At 48.8% G+C, this 22,955-nt stretch overlaps 1 protein-coding gene across 4 annotated transcripts in view; it reads left to right on the top strand.

Annotated features, from left to right (window-relative positions):
• Positions 1 to 22,955, top strand: part of DNMT3B (DNA methyltransferase 3 beta) — a 54,770-nt gene that overhangs the window by 15,123 nt on the left and 16,692 nt on the right. For 3 of the 4 annotated variants that reach the window (XM_081289162.1, XM_081289163.1, XM_081289165.1), the window contains 6 exons: positions 16,221 to 16,386; positions 17,405 to 17,466; positions 18,951 to 19,058; positions 20,157 to 20,270; positions 20,690 to 20,896; positions 22,290 to 22,448. In XM_081289162.1, coding sequence (XP_081145288.1) covers positions 16,227 to 16,386; positions 17,405 to 17,466; positions 18,951 to 19,058; positions 20,157 to 20,270; positions 20,690 to 20,896; positions 22,290 to 22,448 — 810 coding nt within the window. In that variant the 5' untranslated portion in view covers positions 16,221 to 16,226. The remainder of the gene's footprint in view (positions 1 to 16,220; positions 16,387 to 17,404; positions 17,467 to 18,950; positions 19,059 to 20,156; positions 20,271 to 20,689; positions 20,897 to 22,289; positions 22,449 to 22,955) is intronic. The other variant, XM_081289164.1, reaches the window with a different exon arrangement.

Raw genomic sequence — 22,955 nt, 5'->3', positions numbered from 1 at the left:
CCCGCGGCCCCGGAGGCTCGCGACCCCGCGCGGACGGCTCGTGGGAGCGAGCTCGGGGCTCCGCACGGCGCGGGGACGCCCGGGACCTCCTGGGGAGGGATCCCCGCCGCTCCGCGGACCTGGCCTGAGGGGTGGGGCGTGGGGAAGGGTCCCCTGACCCCGCGCGGGGTGGTGGGCCAGCGGGACACGGGAGCTGGCCTTACCAGGAGGGGACACGCATGGAGGGCTACCCTGGTACCCCGAGAGCCGGGAGGGAGAGTTCCGACCCCAGGGAGCGGCTGCAGCCTCTCTGGGGTCTAGAATCTAGGGAAGAGGTGCCCTCCCCGGGAGTGGAGTCAGAAGGGACTTTACCCGGGCGGGGGGTCCTTACCTGGACTTGGTCTTAGGGGAGAGCCCGTCGGAGTCTGGGGAGGAGGAGGAAGAGGGAGTGTGTTGTGGAGGTGGGCGTGGGTCCGGCTCGGGCATTCAGGAGAGGGACCGTCCCGCTGCCTAAGGGCTAGGGTGGTGCTTGTGTGTCCAGGACCAAGGTGGGTCACCGTGTCCTCGCGGGTCCCGGGCGTGAGCCAGAGGGGCGTCCTCAGTCCTCCGGAGCTGAGCCACGACAGGCGATGCGCAGCCGCCGGGATGCGCTTTCCTGCGCACACCTGGTCCCAGAGCAGCCGCGGGGGGCGGTGCTTCCTGCTGCGCCGCCTGCCCCAGGGGCTCACTTTCCATTCTTAGCCTTCTTCCGGGGCACCACTTTCCAAACTCGCACACTGAGGCCTCAACTTTCACCCCCCCCCCCCCACCAAGAAGCAAAGCTAAGTGCCCGTGTCATCGTTTGGAGGTAGTTTTTCTCCCCTATTGTTCTAGAGGAGAAAGTGGAAGGCAGCAAAGAGCAGAGGTTGAGCACCGAGAGAGAAAGTTACCATTGGGCGCAGGCTTTCCTGCTGAAGCCTCACCTGTGGCCGGAGTGCCGGGTCCTCAGCCTTCTCCATCGCGGTCCTCTGCGCTGGGAGGCAGGCATGCAGAGCTCCTGAACCTTCTCCACCACCCACAGGCTGAGGGATGCATGGATTAAAGGGAATCCAGGGCAGACTACGAACTTTGAACTGCCCTCTCTGAGTTCAGAATGTTGGTTTGGGCAGACTGGCTAGCAATTGTTTTCGGAGGTAGCTCCTGCTCCTCCCAGGACGTTGACCTTACTCAGCCCTCCTTCATCAGGCTGGCCTTGGGTGCTTCTTTTTGGCCCTTGGGAACCTGGTAGCAGATTTGAGCCTCCTGCCCCCGTATTGAAATGTATATTTCTTTATTTAATCTCGGGATTTTGTGCATGCTAGGAAAAGGGGCCTACCACTGAGGTATACCCCCAGTCCTACCATATCTGTTTTAGCATTGCTATACAGTAAGCACTCAATAAATGTTTGCTATAAGGCATTATTAACTAGCACACGGGTTAAGCAGGCTTCCCTAAGGAGCCATAGGTCTTGAGCACGTGTTCAAATCCAGCGAGGCCATCACCCTCTCTGTGCCTCAGCTTTTACATCTGTGAAATAGGAACACTCCAATCTCAGATTGTGTGAAGGTGAAGCCAGTTTCATGTGTAATTTAACCTCTTTAGTCCTCCAGTTTCCTTTGAGTTTTAGGTATGACATCCTTGGAAAAAGTCAGTACCTGGCAAAGGGTCAGCGCACGAGGGAATTTAATGTTTGTGTTATTAACCAGTAACCCCTCTCTTTAGGGTGGTATAAGTGGAGAATTGGGGATGGAGGGAGGCACCCCTTGCCAGGCCTTCCTTTTCCTGTCTTCCTGGAGGTGCCCCCAAGCCTTTCTTAGCTGTGCAAGCTTTTCCAAATCATTGTCCATGGTGGGGGGAGTTGGCAGGAAGGCCCGCCTTTGTTCCCTTTTGAAAGAGCCATGGTTTTTTTATGTGTTGGGACCCTTTTTAACTCCGCCCCTTCCAAGCTTGGGGCCAACTGTGAAGGTGTAATTGCAGAGTCCATGAGATCTTTACCTTTCCTCCTGGGTTGGAGAGGGCTGAGACAAAGGAACCAGGTTGGGGGGCCAGCCACATCCTCTAAAGCCATAGCTTAACTTCCAGCCCTTGCAAAGGTTGGGGGATGGGAAGAGAGTATTGGGAGCTGGGTGCTGGCGAGAGGAGGGAGGGGCAAGGGAGATGGGGTGAGGAAGGCTGCTTCCTTCTCTTCCTGCAGCCACGTGGGCCCTGTGGCAAACAGAAGCCTGTCTCCTTCATCACTGCAGCCCCAGGGACCTGCTACAGTGGAGGTTTGACAAGTTTTTCCAGGAAAACTTACCTTGGGATTCCTTTGTCCCAGAGAAGCTCCCACGCTGACCATACTACTTCCAGTTGCAGACATCTTATCCATTTTACCTACATAGTCCTTGTTAAACCTGAAGCTCTCTGGGTGCAACATTTATCAGTATCAGGGATCAGCTTTGTTTTTCTAAATTGTTAAATATTATGAATTCAGGGTGGTTTCTGGTTACATGCTGAAGGATGGAATTCCTCATTTATTTTGTAGGCCACTCTTCCTTTGCAAGGGGACTGGACTTCTTGATTTGGGGGAGGGGCTAATGCTCTCACGGGGTGCCTTTTGCAGGTGAAGGAACTGAGGCCCTGGGGAATCCAGTTGCTTCTGCATCATGGTGATGACACTTTCCTACCTACCCCCAACCAGGAAAGGTTTTGTCTTTTCAGAGGATAGAAGCCTAATGCAGATGAGGCTGGCTGACTGGAGAAAGTGGCCTGGTGCATGCAGAAGGACCCCACTCAGCACGGCTGTTACTGTAAATTGCCTTTCATGAGAGCCCTTCCCATTTGGGAAGTGGATACATACAAATTTGCTCCTACCCAGCATGGCTGCCAGGAGGATTAAGTGGAATTCAAGGGCCTTTTAGTTTTTTTTTTTTTTTTTTCCAGTACTGGGGATTGAAGCTAGTGATACTCCACTACTAAGGTAGCTTCTGGTTTCTCCCAGCCCCCTTTTTAATTTTGGGGACAAAGTCTTACAAAGTTGCTGAGGCTTTCCTACAACTTGGCAATCCTCCTGCTTCAGCCTCCTGAGTAGCTAGGATTACAGGTGTGTGCCACCAGGCCCATCTTAGAGCTTGCTTTTAGTTGCAGTTGCTCATTCACTAAATTACTTGGGGAGGGGGGCTAAGTATTGTTAGTATTACTTAAAGCCCATTGTCTGTAGGGTCAGAAGCTCAGGGTTCAATAGACCTTGAGGGACCCAGGATCCTGCTCAGTGGTAGAGCACTTGCCTAATAGCATGGGGCCTTGAGTTCATTACCTCTGCCTCTACCTGTGTACCCCTCCCTCCATCAAGCAACATTCACTTTGTGTGTGTGTGTGTGTGTGTGTGTGTGCGTGCTGTTTGGTGCTGGGAATTGAACACAGAATCTTGAGCATGCTAGGCAAGGGCTGTACCTTAGTCACTGCCCCCGACCCCTGAATTTTTTGATATGAATAAAAATCATTTACAGTCTTTAGACATTTGGATATGGCCTATAATCTCACCATCCCACCTGAAAGCCAGGACCCAGGTAAGCCTTGCCTAAGCAAAGGGACAGGTTGTAAGGAATGCAGAGTGGCAAGGGACTTAATCTCAACTGGATTCTAGGGCCCAGCAGTCACCATTGGGTTTGGCTTCAGGGCAGACAGGTCACTGTTAGAGGGAAGAGAGATTTAGTTGACAAGACCATTGGCTTCCCTCCCTTCTTACCTGCTTGGCTTGCGCCTGGCCTGGTCTCATTACTTCACTCACAGATTTTTTTCATTCATTCATTCATTCATTCATTCATTCATTCATTCCAACAGTGTGGACTGTGACTCTCCCCCTTCCTCACCCACTTTCACTGTTCTCCCCTTTCTGAGGATTTTTTTTAAAGAGAGGAGAGGGAGAGGGAGAGAGGGAGGGGGAGAGAGAGAGAGAATTTTAATATTTATTTTTTAGTTCTCGGCGGACACAACATCTTTGTTGGTATGTGGTGCTGAGGATCGAACCCCAGCCGCATGCATGCCAGGCGAGCGCGCTACCACTTGAGCCACATCCCCAGCCCCCCTTTCTGAGGATTGAACCCAGGGCCTCACATGGCCAGGCAAGTGTTCCACCCCTGAGCCACAACTCCAGCCCTGCTTGCTTTTTTTTTTTTTTTTTAATAGTATTAGGAATTGAACTCAGGGATGCTCTACCACTGAGCTACATCCCCAGCCCATTTTTTTGTTTTATTATACAATTTTTTTTTGTACCTGAAATTAAACTCAGGCACTTAACCAGTGAGCCACATCCCCAGCCCTATTTTTTGTATTTTATTTAGAGACAGGTGTCACTAAGTTGCTTGGGGCCTCAGGGATTACAGGCATGCGCCACCCTGCCTGGTCTTATTATACATATAACCTAGCTCTTTGCCTTTTATTCCTCCTACTCAAAACTAAATTTTCCATAAAACTGTCTTTTACAACCTTTGAAAATTGTGAGAGCAAAGAGTAGCCTTTGGGATTGTGAGCAGGAAATTAGAAATGCAGCTCTCTTAAGACTGATAGCTGGGGGGCTGGGGTTGTAACTCAGCTGAGCGCTTAGCACAAGCAGGACCCGGGTTCCGTTCTCAGCACCACATAAAAATAAAGGCATTGTGTTGTGTCCATTAAAAAAAAAAAAAGACTGATAGCTGGGTGTGGTGGTGCACACCTGTCATCCCAGCAATTGAGAGGCTGAAGTAGGAGGATTAGTTAAGAGGCCAGCCTCAGCAACTTAGCAAGGAAACTTGCTAAGTTTCAAATAACAAAGGCTGGGGATGTGGCTTAGTAGTTAAGCCCCTTGAGTTCCATCCCCAGTACAAAAAGAAAAAAAAGTTCGATGGGGGTAGAAAATTCAGTGAGAAAGGGAGGAAGCTGGAGGGGAAAAGTTTCCTTTTGGGAGAGGTGAGAGGTTGCTGCTGACCAGGTGTTTGTCTGAGGGGGTCCAGAAAAAGGTTATAATTTCCAACTCAAGTTTGGAGAAAAAGTCTTGGTAGTATAGAGGCATATCTGCCTTCCGTGTGGCAGAGGAGAAATTCCTTGATCACCATCTCCCTGAAGATTTCTGTGCTCATAACAGTTCTCCATCAGATGTTGAATCCCCTGGCTTGATAGAGGTTTCTTGGAACTTCTTGCTTTTTTTTTTTTTTTTTTTATAAAGAGTGAGAGAGGAGAGAGAGAGAAAGAGAGAGAGAGAGAGAGAGAGAGAATTTTTAATATTTATTTTTTAGTTCTCGGCGGACACAACATCTTTGTTGGTATGTGGTGCTGAGGATCGAACCCGGGCCGCACGCATGCAAGGCGAGCGCGCTACCGCTTGAGCCACATCCCCAGCCCTTTTCCTTATATTATACTTTCTGGGTGATATCCTAAGCTTCCAACCCCTCTATTTGAACTTGTCTCTTAAAAAAATCCCCCCCCCCCCCCCCCCCCCCGCTAGTGCTGGGAACTGAGCCCAGGGCCTCCCACATGGTCTGTAGATGCTGTGCAAATGAGCTACATCTCCTGCGTGTGGTGGCACTGGGTGTTGAACCCAAGGCCTCACACATGCTAGGCAAGTGCTCTACCTGGGACCTATGTCCCCACCCTTTCTAAGATTTTAATTATTTTTCAGGGTCTTGCTGACTTTCCCAGCCTGGCCTCTAATTTCCAATGCCCCTGCCTTTGTCCCTGCCCTCAAGTCACTGGGCTATATATGTGTGCCATCACGCCTGTCTCCATTAGGCTTTCAGTATATTTTTTTGTTTTCATTTTTATCACGTGTTAGTATTGGGTGGGGTCAGCATTATACTACTGAGCTACACTTCCAGTCCCATTTTCTTTCCTTTTTTTTTTTTTTTTTTTTGTAATGGGGATTGAACCCAGGAGGTGCTTAACCAAGGAGTTTCATCCCCAGCTCTTTTTATTTTTTGAGATGGGGTCTTGCTAAATTGCTTAGGGCCTTGCTAAGTTGCTGAGGCTGGCCTTAATATTTGAACTTCCTGCCTTAGCCTCCCAGATCACTGGGATATTAGGCATGTGCCACCATGCTGGGGCCTGTTTTCATTTTTTTTAAAAAAAATATTTTTAGTTGTAGATGGACTCAAAATATTTTTTTTGAGTTTGTGTGTCTCACACAAGCTAGGCAAATGCTCTACCACAGCCACAATCCCAGCCCTTGTTTTTATTTTTAATGTTTAATTGTTGAACATTAAAAATTGTTGAACATAAAAAATTTTCAAATTCCCATCTATTGTCTATGGGACTTGGAAACTGGTGAATTTGGGCTGAGGATCTAGCTCATTGGTAGACTGGCATGGAGGTGTCCCTGTGTTCCAATCCTAGCACCACCCCAAAGCAACCACAGGAACAACATACAGGGTGAACATTTTTGTGGGGCTATAAATGGAATTTGTCTTTGGGTTTCCCTTTGAAAGGTATCTTATTTCTAGAGCTGGGAATTTTTTTTTTTGGGGGGGGATAGCAGGGATTGAACTCTGGGGCACTCAATGACTGAGCCACATCTCCAGCCCTATTTTGTTTGGGGACAGGGTCTCACTGAGTTGCTTAGCACCTGGCTTTTGTTGAGTCTGGCTTTGAACTCCTGCCTCAGCCTCCCAATCCACTGGGATTACAGGCAGGTACCACCCTGCCCAGCTCCGAGCTAGGAATCTTCTAGGAGACTTAGGCCTGGCAGCAGGGGCAGAGCCAATCCTGAGGAGTAGAGTTCTCAGTCTGCCATCCTCCCTAGGCCCAGTCCCAAGGAAAAGGCAGCAGGGTTGGAGGTTGTCTGCAGAAAAGTCTGGGGAAGGGCACTGGGAGAGGAGGGGGAGGGGCCCTTGTCCCTTCCATCCCCCAGGCAGCCCCACCTTCTCAGGTAAGCTTCAGCAGATCAGCAGTTGCTTCCTGGTGTGGGTGAGCTGGACCACAGCTGGGGTTGCAGTCTAGGCTTTCACTAGGGACCCACCCACCCCCACACCTGTTCCTGAAGGGTGGTATTGCTAGCAGCCCTGGGTCTCTGAATCTGGGCTGTGTGACACTGGAAGCTGGAACAGTGGGCATTACCTTGTGAGCATCATGAAGTTGTAGCACTCCACAGGAGACCCTGAAGGTGAGCAGAAAGAAACCAGCTCCTGAAGGTCTTGGGGTGTTCTGCATAGACCTGTGAGTAGAATGGAGTTTAGAGTAACTGGGCGGTATTAAATATGTTAGTCTCTATGACCTGAGACTATGTAGCTATCAGAGTGAAATACTGTTGCACTGAAATACTGTTGCAAATGCTTTTTTTTTTTTTTTTCCCTTCTGGCACAAGGGATTGAACCCAGAGGTGCCTAGCCACTGAACCACATTCCAGCACTTTATTTATTTTCTAATTTGAGCAGGGTCTCACTTTGCAGCCTGGCCTCAACCTTGCAGTCCTGCCTCAACCTCCCTCTGCCCTGGCATTACAGGCAAGGGCCACTGTGCCCCTCACAAAACAGACCTCTTCCTCCCTCTGGTTGGAATGTGCTAAACTGGCAGGACACAGAGTGTGTGGGCTACTGTGCTCCAGAGAAGGTCAGTGTCAGTGATATAGGCCTGATTGACAGCTAGGTTCAACCCCTCCCCAGGGAATTTGGTCAGTTTTTAAAAAGTTTATGTGAGATGCCATGGGCTCCTTGGTCAGCTGATGGTGCAAACCATTCACTCTTCTGTCGACCTTTATGTTTGCTATTTTTTTTTCTTTGAATATAACTTGTCTACTTTTTGTATTGTGAAAAAATTTGTCTTCAGTATTTAATGTACAGGACCTTTCGGGTTGTGGGGGGAAATATAAAAAAGCCCACCAACAACTACAAGCTTTACATTTATCTATTTGTAAAGCTGATATTTCCTCAGCCAAGGGCAGGAGTGAACACCCCTAATCCCAGCTGAGGCAGGAGGATGGCAAGTTCAAGGCCAGCCTGAGTGACTTAGAGAGAGAGGTCCTCAGCAACTTACCAAGACCCTGTCTCACACCCTGCGGATGTGGCTCAGTGGTAATGGGCCCTTGGTTCTGTCCCCAGCTACAACAAAAAACCACAAAGGAAGGGGTGTCCAAGGTGCTTTTAAGGAAAAAACAACCTGCAATAAGGTTGACAGGCTTCCCTGGAAGGTGGGAGCACTCACTCTCCTGTCACTCTCCTGCCAGTGACTAAAAGTGGTAGCAAGGAGGACCAGATCCGGTGACCCAGCATTGGCCAGCATGCCTGAGGCCCTGGGCTCTGTCCCCAGCAATGCAGAAGGCAGTAGCTCAGAGCCAGGTGTGGTGGCACATTCCGTGGTACCATCTGCATGGGAGACTGAGGCAGGAAGGCCACTTTAGTCCAGAGCAGCGAGAGCCGCATAACGACACCTCAGGAAAAGATGCAAGGACCCATACAACAGGAGTGAGTCGATGCTCATCGGCCTTCTATGGGTCTGATTTTCTTTCGGGAAGAGTAGTAGATTCCTACCTCATGCCAGGTACAAATAATTAGGTTCATTATTCAAAGGAAGAAATATTTCTTGGATGTGAGTTAGCCTGGCTTAGGGCAGTGGGTTCCCCCACAAGTCACCCTCCTGAGCCATGATTTTTTTTTTTTAAGAGGAGAGAGAGAGAGAATATGCCAGGCGAGCGCGCTACGGCTTGAGCCACATCCCCAGCCCGAGCCATGATTTTTTATGGGAAGAAAAATTGCACAGAAGGGGCTGGGTTGTAGCTCAGTAGCCCTTACCTAGCCCAGGTGAGAACCACATAAAAACAAGAGGAGCCAGGCACATCAGTAATCCCAGCTGAGTAGGAGGCTGAGACAGAAGTTCACAGACAGCCTAAGCAACCCCCTCCAAAATAACTAAATAAAATAAAGGTTAAATCCTTAAAAAAAATTTGCCCAGAGGAACATGGCCCATTAACAAATGGGTTGTATTATGCAACCCAGTTGCAGGTTGACAGTGGATCTGTGGCATTCAGTTCACCCTCTCCTCATCTGAGGTGTGTATGGTTCTAGGGATTAAACCCAGCATGATCTGCATTCTTAGCTTTTGTATTTATTTTATTATTATTTTATTTTGGAGATAGGGTCTTTCTAAGTTGCTGAAGCTGACCTCAAATTTGAGATCCTCCTTTCTCAGCCACCTGAGTCACTAGGATTTCAGGTGTGCACCACCATTCCTGCCTCTCCTATTTTTTTCTGTGTGGATTGAAACCAGGGGTGCTTCTACTACTAATCTACATCCCCAGCCCCTTTTCTTTTGAGACAGGATCTTGTTATAGTGGCTGAACTTGACCTCTGACTTGTAATTGACCTTGCCTTGCTTTAGTCTCCTGCCTTTGGGGAAATACAGGTATGCACCACTGTGCCCAGGGTCACTTCCCTATTGATGACCATTTGTGGACTTCCCTGGGACAAGCAGGACTTTGTGGATCTTGGTGAGAGCTTTGAGCAGGGTGGATTCCCTGCTGTAGAATCCTGTGTGATGGGACAGGGATGCTTGTCGTGGACAATGTCAAGATTGCCCTCACACAGGCTGAATGGTCGTCTTCACTGCATGGGTGTTTGGTGACTTGAGATTTAAGGCATTTTCATCTGTAGCAATGGGTGCATCACATTGCAAGGTCAGAGGCCTCGAGTTGGCCTTCTAGAATATTGGCCTCTTTGCTGTGCTTAGACCAGGGGGAAGCAAGGCAGAGGGCCATAGGCTCTGGTTTGGCAAAGGGCAGATGGTAGGAGGAGTGGACTCTAGTCTACGTTGTCTTAGCTTTTCAATCTGTGTTCTTGGGATTATTTTTTTTCCTGTGAATTTCATGAAAGGTAATATTACATAGCTTAGGTCAATGACAACATTTGGTTATATTTTGGTGTCAACTCTATCCTGCACAAGGTTGCTAGGAGCATCCTCATAGCCAAATTTTGTAAGATTTCCCATATTGGCAAATTCTTTGGGAATTCCAATTAGCATGCTGAGGCCTGCCTTTTGCTATAGGATGACAGGGTGCTTGTGATCATGCCCTAGGGGCGCTGAGCAATCCCCAGACACCTCCTGAGGCTGGCAGGGTGAAGCTATGCTGCTTTGGCAAATTTTGGGGGGCATGAGCTAAGGGCCTCCTGGGTAATGTACTCCACCCTCCACTGCAGCCAAGCGCTTATCCCTCTGAGACAGAGCTGGAGGAATGGCAAGAGGAGAAGAATCTCCAGGGTGTAGGCTGTTTAACCCCTGTCCTGAGTGTCAGTCCCCTATTTCACTTGGGAAAGGCCCTGCAGGCAAAGGGATGTTGGAAGTAGGGGCTGTGGGGATCCTGCTTTGCCTTGGGGGGAGAGGGGCTGGAGGTGAGGCAGAGATCACAAAGGCTCCCTTTCCATCCACTTTCCCCTTCAGGCCCGAGGACACCCTCTATCCTGCATTGTGAGGCTTAATTAATGCAATTAACATTTACAAGGTGCTCTGCTGCCAGCCCACAGGAAATGAATGACATCAGCTTTATTGCAGGGTTGGAGGGGGCTTCCCTGGGTCTCCCCTGTTGAGCCTAATTGGGAGCCACTTACTCCCCCTGTCTGCCACATTGCATTTGAGCATGTCTGACCTGGTCCAATGCCACTGCCCACCACTGAATCACATGCTGGACCCCAGCCTCTGGGAAAGGGTCAAAGTTCACATCTCCTCTCTAGGTCAGGCAGCCCCCTTCTGTGAAAGTAAACACTCAGCTGGTGGACCCCTCCTGGCGCTCATCACTTTCATAATTCCTGTCTGTCTTGTGTCAGGGTGCAATTAGGCAAGTGCCCTGGGCTGCCTGGGCATGAGACTTGGCACTGCCACTTTGCTGGGTGACTTGACTCCTCTGAGCCTGTTGAAAGCAGTTTGACAATGGAACCTGCCTTGCGGGAGGAGGTGGGGGTAAAAAGATGTTTGCAGCAAGATTTTCTGCCTACAGGGACCTTTTGGGATCACTTAATCATTATTCATGTGAAGAATGGCTGAAGGGCACAGCAATGTCCTAAAGCCAGCAAGTCTACCACTCTGGAAAAATCCCTTAGGGAGATAACCACCTCCTTCCAGAAAGTATAATCCTCAGCTTATCCTCCAGGATGTTCATATCAGGTAAAGCAGGTGGCTTGTGATGTCGGCTGGTCACATTATCTGGGAAATGCCAACCTTGAGTTGTTGGAGGCCAAGGTGAGGAACAAGGGAAGAGAGGGAGAGATTTATATCTAGCATTAGATAAAATGCTGTTTCTTTTCTGGGATTAGACCAGGAGCACATGAAACCACTGAGCCACTCCCAGCTATCCCCCCCCCACCCGCCTTTTGAGACAGGGTCTCACTAAGTTGCTTAGGGCCTCTCTATGTTGCTAAGGCTGTCCTCAAATCTGTAATCCTCTTGCTTCAGCCTCCCAAATCTGTGATTATAGGCATGCACCTCCGCACCTGGCACAAATGCTATTTTTTTGGGGGGCGGGTAACTGGGGATTGAACTCAGTGGTGCCACATCCCCAGCCCTTTTTGTTACTTATTTTGAGACAAGATCTCACTAAGTTGCTGAGAGTCTCTCTAAATTGCTGAGGCTGGTCTTGACCATGTGATCCTCAGCCTCCCCAAGTTGCTGAGATCACAGGCAGGCGCCATGGTACCCAGCTCACAAATGCTATTTCTGCTGCTCATTTCTTGTGTCCCTGTTTCTAAGAGCATTTGATCAAATTTGTAAGTTCTTATTTAACATCCCTGGACGTTGATTATGTCTGATTTCTCTCTTTTGGGGGTTAGAGGTTAACCTAGAACTCCATGTTTGTTAAGGTTAACCTGCTACTGAGCTACACCCAAGCCATGTTGTGTGCCTCAGTTTCCCCATGCCAAATAGGGGTAATAACTCCATATAATTACTAAGGAGGTAAAAGAACTAATGGATAAAGTTAGTAAAGCACAGGATAGTCCAACACATAGTGCTGAAAAACAAACACCAGGTGAACAGGTTGTATGTCTCTGTCTCTAAGGGAGGAGCAGGTGACTTTTGGAGGAGAGACCCTGGGTGAGAAATGAGGAGACTAGAGAACCCTGCTTCCAGGCTGCAGGGACAGCAGCAACATACCTGGAAAATGCAAATGGGGGAGAGGCACTCTCCTAGGCCTAGTCCAGCTAGGCCTAAGAAGAGGGATACTTTTTGTTCTTGTAGAGTCAGTTAGGGGCTGTCTGAGGGACTCCCTGAGTTTTGTGTGTGTGTGTGTGTGTGTGTGTGTGTGTGTGTGTGTGTGTACACGCTCTGCACACCAGGATTGAACACCCAGGGACTGCCACAATACTATCCCCAGTCCCTTTTAATTTTTATATTTTGAGACCGGGCCTCAAAGTTGTTTTTTGTTATCTTCCTTTAGCTTCCAGAGTCCCTGGAGTTACAGGCCTGCGCCTCTGAGCCTGAGAGAGGGGGGACACATTTTAATGATGGGTGCAGGCCCTGGAAGCTGGAGCGTCCTGTCTGTGTGCACAGTTGTGGCTGTGTGGCACTGAGGGTGTTAATTTCATTACAAAGCCAGGGTATGAAGTACAGAGAAGGAATTTTTAATGAAATCCCACTGACTTATACAATGGGAAGGGGCATATCTTTACCTGCCTAGCTCATCCTGGGCACCCAGGTAGAGGTGGCGATTTTAGCAGGTTCAGTTACCTTGTCCAGACACATGGATGTGTGTCTAGAAGCTAAGGTTTTCCCTAAATGCTGAGATCTGGCTCAAAGTTGTTTTTTGTTATCTTCCTTTAGCTTCCAGGGTCCCTGGGGTTACAGGCCTGCGCCTCTGAGCCTGAGAGGGGGGGACACATTTTAATGATGGGAAATGTGCTACCCATATTTCATGTGGACTGGCAGGCAAATGGGCACTGGTCATGCCCTGGGGGGAGGCCTAAGGTAGTTAATTAGCAGCTCTGGGCTTCAGGGTCCACCTAGGCCTAAGAAGAGGGACACTTTTTGTTGACTTCTTGTAGAGTCAGTTAGGGGCTGTCTGAGGGACTGCCCGAGAAACCCTTCCTGACCCTGGGCCCTGGAAGCAGAAGTCATGTCCCTCAGTTGAAGCCTCTGACACCCTCCAGCTCCTGAAGGCAATCTGTGTGCTCTCCTTCTCCCCAGAGAGCTCCTTGAAGTGGTAGATGGGTCCACCCACCAGCCATGCCAGACCACTCAAGTTCACTTACTTAGTTCACTGATTTGGCCTGAGGTGAAATGCTAAAATTAATTACAATTCTGAACTACATTCCAGCAGCTTTTCTGAGATTCTGGTTAATTGGTCTCCCTAGACCTGGCCATAGGTCAGCCAGCCTGTTCTCTTCCAGGTCAGGGTGGGGGAGAAGGGCTGAGTAGCAGCTGGTGGGTCTGGGTCAGGCCTGTCTTGGGGTGGTAGGGGAGGAGGTTACCAGTGTGGGGGAAAGCCAGAGCCCAGATACTGATCCATATATATAGACTCATGGGCCACACAGGGCAGAGTGAGCCCAAGTGCAGTGTATCAGTATCTCTAATCAGAACTATGCTTGTCTAATGTACTTATTACCCAGGGACCTTGGTAAAGTCTACTTAAAATCCTCATCACCAGGTGTAGGACTCTGTCTTAAAATTCCTTGGTTTTAAACAGTAACCAGGTAATGCCAGTGCAGCTGTTTCAAGGGTGTGGATCCTGGGGGCACCTGGGGAATCCCAGAGGTGTAGTGGCCCAGAGCCCAAGCTTGGGGAATGAGCAGGTCTAAAGAATGGAATTTATGCAAATCCACCTAGGGCGCCACTGACCTCTTAGTAAGAAGACTCTCATAGCGCCCCCTGGTGGAAGTGGGGTCAATACAGCCCGTAGCCAGGCTGCCCCAGGTGTTATTTCTAGAAGGTACTCTGGGCGGGGAGCTTGCTTGGGTTATCAGGCAGGGCCAGGTGAGACCTTATCTGGATGCTTTTCCAAGGTAGGCCTCTAGGGAAGGAGCTGTATAGCTCAAACAGCCTCTAGAGCTGTTGAAATGGGAACCAGGGAGTCAGAGCCTTGCTCTGTACCGAGGCATTAATTTTTAACATTATTTATTATTAATTTATGTTTGTAGTATTGGGAATTGAACCCAGGGACACTCTACCACTGAAATATATCCTCAGCCATTTTATATTTTATTTTGAGACAGAATCTTACCAGATTGCCCAGATTGGCCTCAAACTTGAGATCCTCCTGCGGCAGGCTCCTGAAGCGGGGATTACAGGCACACGCCATTTGCCCAGTGCCTAGACCCGGCTCCTAGGCTCTATTTTTGCGAACTGAAGGTGGATGAAAAAGAACAAAAGCCAGTGAGTTTGGGCATTGGGGATTTTACCCAAGGATGCTTAAACCACTGAAGTACACCCCAAGCTCCCCGGCTTTTTTTTTTTTTTTTTTTTTTGTATTTTTTTTGGAGACAGGGTCTTGCTGAGTTGCTCAGGGTAGCCAAAGTGCTGAGGCTGGGGTTTGGACTCATTCTCCTGCCTCAGCCTCCCAAGCCTCTGGGATTACAGGCATTTGTCGCTGCACCCAGCTCCAGTGAGTTTTTAAAATATTTTTTTTTTATTTTTGTAGTTCGTCCACATGCCTATATTTTATGTAGTACTAAGGATCAAACCCAGTGCCTCACACTTGGCTAGGCAAGTACTCTGCCACTGAGCTACAGCCCCAGGGCCTCCAGTGACTTTTTGAAATGAATGAATGAATTTTTTTTTTTTTTTTTGGTATTAGTGTTTAAACCCAGGGACACTTTACCACTGAGCCTCACCCAGCCCTTTTTATTTTTTCTTACTAAAATGTTGAGGTTCTAGCTAAGTTGCTGAGACTGATCTCTATCTTGTTATTCCCCTGCCTCAATCTCTCCAATTAATCTGGGGATTATAAGCATGTGCTACTGTGCCCACCTGGAAATTAATGATTTAGGCGCCATGCTCTGAGACTTTAAATAGGGTCTGTACCCAATAGTGGCCCTTTTTTTATGTACTGCTGGAGATTGACCCCAGTGCCTCATGCGTGCGAGGCTTTAACACTGAGCCACAACTCCAGGCACCCCCCTACCGTCCCTCTTATTTGTTTGTTTATTTATTCATTCATGCACAACTGGGGATTGAACCTAGGTACTCCCACATCCTAGGCAACTACTCTACTACTGAGGCACATTTCTAGTCCTTGGATAAAATTTTTTTGTGTGTTGCTGGGGATCAAATGCAGGGCTTCATGCATGCTAGGCAAGAAGTGCTTCACCACTGAGCGGGGTGCGATCTACCATTGATGCTTGGATGTGATTTTGACTCTGGAGATGAACTTCATTTACCAGTTTTCTTTTTGCATAAAATGAGCCCACAGTCTCCCTGGGAGAGAAAGGTGCAGACTCTCTTGTGTCCAACAAATGTCTAGTGCTGGCTCTGTGGAATGGGCCACACTTCAGCTTCCACATTCCATGAGTGGTGTCTTAGCTGATTGACCTGGTGATACTGCTGTGACAGAAGGGACAGGGTGGGGAGGCCAAGCTTGGGTGGGGGTGTGGGGCATTCCTCTCCTGTAACTGCCCAGGCTCTGCTCCTGAGCCTCCTCCATCCTTCTCTTCTTGGGAACTTGGGACTCCAAGCCCCAGCTGGTGAGGGAGGAGGGGAGTGAGTGACAGTCCAGCAGACCAATGGGCCCCTGAGGATGGGGTTAGGCGGGGCTTGTGCTGCCATGGAGAGGAGAGAAGCGGTTCTGTGGGGGAGGAGGGGGCGGTGGGAAGAGGACCTGGAGATTGAGGGGAAGGGAGAGAGCAAACAAAGGGGTCAGGAGGGAAAATAATGCTCTGGCTTCCTGAGGCCCTGCAGAGGCTGGGCAGGGAGAAGGGGCCAGGGGCAGAGGGACCTGAGGCTGGCGGCAGGCAGGCCTGGCCAGCTAGGTCCTAAATGGCATTGTCTGAAGGGGCCAGCTATTTGCACAGAGCAGCCTGAGCCTCAAACCCCAGCCCCAGTCCACTCTTCTGCCCGGGTGCTGGCATCTGAGCCTTCGGGGCCGCCTGGCCACATGGAACCAAGTCCTGAGCCTCCGAGTTTGGTGAGGGGGCAGACTATGGGGGGCCGTCTGGGTGGGGTCCTGGGGTAGGATGTCATCCTCAGATTGGGTCATGGGTCCTCCCTTGGCCTGAGGACATCAAGCCACTGGTGGGAAGATGGGAGCTGTGCTAATCCCTGCCCCTGCCTCCCTTCCACTACACATTCTGGCCTTCTCCCACAGGAAACGATGAAGGGGGACACCAGACACCTCAGTGAAGAGGAGGGCGCCAGCGGGAGGGAGGACTCCATCATTCTCATCAACGGGGCCAGCAGTGACCAGTCCTCTGACTCCAAGGACGCCCCTTCGCCCCCCATCCTGGAGGCTATCCGCTCACCCGAGATCAGAGGTGGCCAGATGGGAGTCAGGGGGGTCAGGTGATACCTTGGGTGGGCGCTGCAGACAGACCTCAGCTCTATCACAGCCCGGGAGGATGTGGCCAGCCAAAGCCCCTCCTTCTCCCTGCCTCAGCCCCTCCCATTCCTCCCCTCAGCTGGGACTCTGAGGGGAGGGACACTTAGCATGCTCTCCTGTCCTTTACCCCTAGTCATAGGGTGATCCTACCTGCACAGGCTAAGATTCTGGCCCTTCTACAGTGTGACCCAGCCCCTCTCCCAGGCCTGTGGTTGGGACTGAGGTTTGCTTTTGCAGCACCCTCCCTGAGGCACTTCCAGACCTCCTCACTAGGCCTTCTGCCTGTTTTGTTTTTCACACCGCCCACCCCCATCCCTTTCTGTTCTGTGCTGTCCTCTAGAAGTTTCTGTTAATGCAAGAGTGACAGTGGCCTTTTTCTGCATTGTTAACCTAATAGCCACATGTCTGTGTTTTGGATATGTGGCTGAAAGGGCAGATGCAGAATTGTTGACTTATTATTTTTTTTGTACCAGGGATTGAACTTGGGCACTCCATCACTGAGCCACATCCCCAGCCCTATTTGGTATTTTATTTAGAAGCAGGGTCTCACTGAGTTGCTTAGTGCCTCCTCATTGCTGAGGCTGGCTTTGAACTGGCAAACCTCCTGTCCCCGCCTTTATTGATGGATTTTAGTGATGCCTGGAATCTGATCCCAGGGCCTGGTGCGGATGCTAAGCTAGTGTCCTACCAGCAAGGGACCTGACTTCCTCATTTAAATGCAGTTCTTGGTCACAGACTCAGATGGCTCCCCTCAGAACTGTTTTGGATCTGATTTTGTTTCTGTGCCTTGTTGCTTATGAGTCCATGGAGGGGACAAGAGTACCGAGGGCCTGAGAGTTCATTCCCGAGGCAACATGGTCCACAAGATCTCAAGCCACAGCCATCAGCAAGGCTGTGCTCTGGGCAGGGGCCTGCTCCTAAACTCTGCTCCTAAACTCTGCTCTGCTCCCTAGGCCGCAGATCCAGCTCCCGCCTGTCCAAGAGGGAGGTCTCCAGCCTAATCAGCTACACTCAGGTAGTTTCCCACGTTCCCCTTCCAGGACATTAGCTATAATATTTTTATCCATCCAGTAGGTCTCAGAGGCTCAAATTGCTAATGACAAGTGAAGCTAATCTTTTTTTTCCCCAAACTAAATTGAGAAGTTTTGTTTTCCTGAATGCTTCCTGTGTATGAAATTATTTCTTAACCTGGACAGCTATGACATAATTCATAATTCTTCTTTTGTGTGTGTGTTTGTGTTAGTAGGGATTGAGCCTGGGGTGAGTTGTATTCCCAGCCCTTAGTGAGACAGGGTCCTTCCTAAGTTGCTGAGACTGGCCTCAAACTTTCCATCCTCCTGCCTCAGCTTCTCAAGTCACTGAAATTACAGGCATGCCCCACTGAGCCTGGCAGATTTTGTTTTGAAATTCATTTACTCATGAATAGAATGAATAGAAGATGTGAGTTTTCACAACTGTGGTTTTGATATCAGGTTATCTGGCCTCAAGAAAATTTTTTACAAGATTTTAAAGAATTGTTAGAATTGCTGTAATATTAAAGATTTTACTTCTTCAGTTTTACCAACATCATTTTTTCCATCATGTTTGTTTATTTATGTCCTTTTATAATTAGTCTTAGTTTTGTCCCTTGGGTTGTTCTTTTTAGGATTTTTTTGTGAAAGATGGACACAATATCTTTACTTTTATGTGGTGCTGAGCTATAACCCCAGCCCATGGGAAGCCCTGGGGACAGTCATGTGCAGAAGTCAGACAGTGAGCACACATCTTTTTGCGGCATCTGTTGTGATTTAGTGGTGGTCCAACAAATAAGGGATCCAGGTGGTGTCCAAAGGCTATGGAGGGTTAAGATGGACTGGATCACAGCCTCACTAATGCTACTATGTTATCCAGTTAGTTATCAGTAAAAGTAATGAAATCCATCTGAGGATTTCCTGTGTCTAAGCTAAGCCTGTGTTATTTGAGGCTTGTTATAACCCTGTTGTGCTGTGTGGAAAACATTATTCCAATTCTAAAATAAGGGGAATGGGCTCCATTTCAAAAGTGAGACATTTGAAAGCTTTAGCCACATCTGGCTACTCTTGGTTTCAATTTTTGTGCTCTGTGCATGTTGGGTGCGGCTGGAGACTGCACTAGCGTCTTCATGACACGATTTCGGGTTGGTGGCATTGCTTCTTGTCATTATATCAAGAAGTGTCTCCAGTGAGCAGTTTCCGTGCATTTTCCCCCAAGTGCTGCGAGTGGTGGAAACTGTCCTGGTGTCCCTTGCTCATCATGGTGAACTCTCATTTTCCTTATCAAGTCTTATTCCTGTGACTTGATGATTCACTGAGGTTTATCTTTCCTGTGATCCTGTGGCGAACTAATGCAAATATTGCCTTTAGACAATATTTCTTGGTGTCTTTTCTTAATTTTATGAAGGGTTTCCGGGGATCCAGTCTTTAGTTACTTTGCTTGTGTGAGTGACTTACATTGAAAAATTGATCTTATTCCTTCAAAAAGGATCTGACAGGGGAAGCAGATGGTGAAGGAGAAGATGGGGACAGCTCTGGGGCTCCTGTGATGCCAAGACTATTCCGGGAAACCAGGACCCGCTCTGCAAGCCCAGCAGTAAGTCCCACGCGCAGAGCCCAGGGATTCCTACCAGGGATGGGTCGATCCCCCTGGGGGGACAAATGTATTGAAAATTCAGGAAATCACAGCCAGACTCACGAATTGTCATAGTTTGGAGGTTTATTTCAGGTGCCGTATCTTTTCTATGGCAGATTTCAAGATCTTTTTCAAGATCTTTTTTTTTTGGCCCTCTCTTGAAAATGGTAGAGTGATATAGAATTTTATAGAATTATAGAATTTTCAGAGTAGACAGCTTGCTCAGCTGTCAAGTCACCTCTGGGGCCCTTGTCATTTCTGGAGATAGATGCTGTGGCTCTACCGCAGAATTTAATGTCTGAGGATGGGATGTCAATTAGCACTCATGATCCACCAGCCCCTAGAGACTAGGCAGACACTTACTGACTGACTTCCTGAATGGATTATAATCTCATTTTCCAAGTTTAATATGTGTATTTAATTTAGTTACGTATTTAATTTCAATATGGGGGATTGAACCCAGGAATACTGGGCTACATCCCCAGCCCTTTTTATTTTGAGACAGGGTTTCCCTAAGTTGTGAAGCTGGCTTTCTGCCTCATTTAACTTCATTGTAGAGATTAAAGGCCTGCTTGGCTAATTATCCCAGTTTTATTTTTTGGTGGTGCTGGGATTGTGCATATGAGGCAAGCACTCTACCCACTGAGGTATGTCCCTAGCTCTATTATCCCCATTCTAGACACACAAAGATTCCAGTAACTTTCCAGGATTAAACATCAAGTCCTATAGAATTGGAACTGAGCTGCAACACTCAAACTCATACCATTTTGGGAAAGTGTAGTATAATGGCCTTTCCTTCCTGGATGAGAGCCTTGGCCTTCCTGAGAAAAACAATAATTGGCTTTATGCTCCTTTTGGGGGGAAAGAAGTGTGGTTTTTGGTAATTGTGCATTTATCCTCATTTGCCAGTGCTGGTCTCCACTGGCCAGGATTGGGTGCTGTGACCAGCCAGGCACATCAACTTCCTTACTGCCTTCCCACCACTAGGTGTCCTCAGTTGTCATCCGGCCCTGAGTCCCAGTCCCCTAAGGCCTGGTGCCTATCCTGTCTTGCTTCCAGGTCCGAACCCGAAATAGCAACAACAGTGCCTCCAAGTCCTTCCCACATCCCACCAGAGGCCGCCAGGGCCGCAGTCACGTGGATGAGTCTCCCGTGGAGTTCCCGGCTACCAGGGTTGGTGCCCCTGCCCAGCCACTCACGGGGAGAACCCATGGCTGGTGCAGGACCCATGTCCTCTCTTCACGGCTCTTTTTCAGGATCTTGATTTTCCTTTCCTCTCCTGGGTTTTGGAAAGCTTCTCCTCGGCTGAATGGCTTCTCTCCTGGCCTGCTCTTGGGTGGAACTTCCAGAACTGTCTAATGTTCCAGCAGCCTCTTGGCACTTACCCATCATTGTCCTTTCTCTGGATGACTGTGATGACTTTCACCACTTAAATAACACTTCTTCCTTTGAAAACTGTCCTGGGTGATTTTGAACCTCCTCAATTTCTTTCTTCCCTCTTTCTGCTACTTGGGAAGCCACAGGGGGAATCACTGGTCTCCAATCACCTGGTTTGCTTTGCTGTGACCCAAACTGTGTCCTTCCATCCACAGTCCCTAAGGCGGCGGTCAACAGCCTCGCCAGGTACGCCGTGGCCATCCCCGTCCACTCCTTACCTCACCATCGACCTCACGGAGGACGATGTGACACCACAGAGCAGCAGTACCCCCTGTGCCAGCCTAGCTGACAGCCAGCAGGAGAACTCAGAGACCTCCCAGGTGGACGCAGAGGGGAGAGACTCCGACAACACTGAGTACCAGGTACTCCTCCTGCGGGTGCCCCAGGATGCTGAGAACAGGTGCCAGCCACTGGTGGCTTTGCTACCTCTGAGCTACATTCATCCCAAGGGTTTTTTTTTTTTTTGTACCTGGGATTGAACCCAGGGGCACTAACCACTGAGTCGCACATCCCCAGTCCTTTTTTTTTTGTATTTTATTTAGGGACGGGGTCTCACTGAGTGCTTTGCTAAGTTGCTGAGGCAGACTTTTAACTTTCCATTCTTCTGCCTCAGCCTCCCGAGTTGCTGGGATTACAGGCATGCACCACCATCCCCAGCTCATCCACAGTGGTTTTATTTTTAAACATTTTTAATTTTTTAGTACCAGGGGTTAGACCCACAGGCTCTTATTTTTATTTTTTCTATTTGAGACAGTCTCGCTAAGTGGCTGAGGCTGGCTTTGAACTTGTGATCCTCCTGTCTCAGCCTACTGAGCCCCTGGATCTTAGGCAGTCACCACGGCACTCAGGCATTCCCAGTTTTTGAGTCAAGGTCTTGGGCAACTGCTAAATCTCACCTGGAACTTGTAATTCTCCTGCCTCAGCCTCCCAAATCACTGGAATTATAGACATGTGCCACCACCACACCTGTGTACTGTTGATAATTTTTTGGGGGGGTGTTACATGGGGTGCTTTCTCACTGGGCTGAATCCCCAATCCTTTGTGTTTAGGCTTTTATCCTCCAGCCTCAACCTCTTAAATTGCTGGTATTACAGGTGTGTCACTACACCTGACCTATTGTCGATAAATTTTAAAGACCACCCAGTGGTACTACAATTTGTCATTTTTACCATTTTTGAATTCTAAATTTTCCATATACAACATGGTCTTTCCCATTTTCCTCTAGACATTTTAAGTCAGGCACCAGAGTTACTGTGTGAATTGTGATTCTCTGAACATCACTTATTTGTACGTGGATGTAAGTACTGTGTTGATAACACATAGTACATAATGTGGTTTCTGTTCGTGCATTTGATTGTAGCCCGACTATAATTGCTTTAGTTATGCCCTACATATGTTTATAATCTGGCTATATGCCAGATTGCCAGCACTGCTTACTTTCATCCTCTTAATGCATGCAGGGATCTGGTTGATGGTTTAATTGAGTGTTGCTCGGTGAAGCCTCCCTTCCCATGGAGGTACTTAGGGTACAGGATATACTCTGTGCATTATGTCAGAGGACATTGTACTGTACTTTCTTTCCTTGCAGCTGGGGATGCGCCCAGGGTTGCTCACATGCCTTCTGAGCTCCCTACCAGTGACATCTCACATCTGTGCACCAAGCTTGTTTTGCTGAGGGAGTCAGTGGAGGGGCAGGAGCTGGCCAGGTTGACATGTCTTCACAAATGTTTTTCTTCTATGTGGTTTCTCTTCCAGGATGGGAAGGAGTTTGGAATAGGGGACCTGGTATGGGGCAAGATCAAGGGCTTCTCCTGGTGGCCTGCCATGGTGGTTTCTTGGAAGGCTACCTCCAAGCGCCAGGCCATGTCCGGCATGCGATGGGTCCAGTGGTTTGGTGATGGCAAGTTCTCTGAGGTGAGTCCAGCCCAAGGCATAATCTCAAGTGTTAATTCCTTCCTTAGGCAGTTAATTTGCGATCTTTCTGCAGAAGGATGCAGCAAAGGACAGAATCTTCCTATACTCTCTGTTTACTTGTACTCCCTCCTTACCTGTAATCCATGCTTACCTGTACTCCCTTCTTATTGTATTTCCTGCTTACCTGTACTCCCCTGCTTACCTGTATTCACCTGCTAAGCAGATACTTGAGTTTATGGCAAGAGAAGCTTATTGCACTTCCAAAGGGGACAAGCGAGGGGTGGAAAGTCCTCTGGATTCACCAGGCTATATTTACTAATTGGATTTATTTCTCTGGGGCAGATCATATACCTATCTGAGATTTTAGGGGTTGTCTTCCTGGGTTGGCACCCAAATGTACTCAGTAGAAAGGTCAGAAGGGATGGTCACCATCTGTTCATATAGGACTGCAATGGGGGTGTGGTGGGCACCCCTGCCTCGCCCCCTATAGGTGGGTTTTAGGTTACC

This window comes from Spermophilus citellus (assembly GCF_964194105.1).
Source record: "Spermophilus citellus genome assembly, chromosome: 4".
NCBI classification, from domain to species: Eukaryota; Metazoa; Chordata; class Mammalia; order Rodentia; family Sciuridae; genus Spermophilus; species Spermophilus citellus.
Note: the sequence above shows the minus strand (reverse complement) of the source record. Positions and strands in the feature narration are given on the sequence as shown.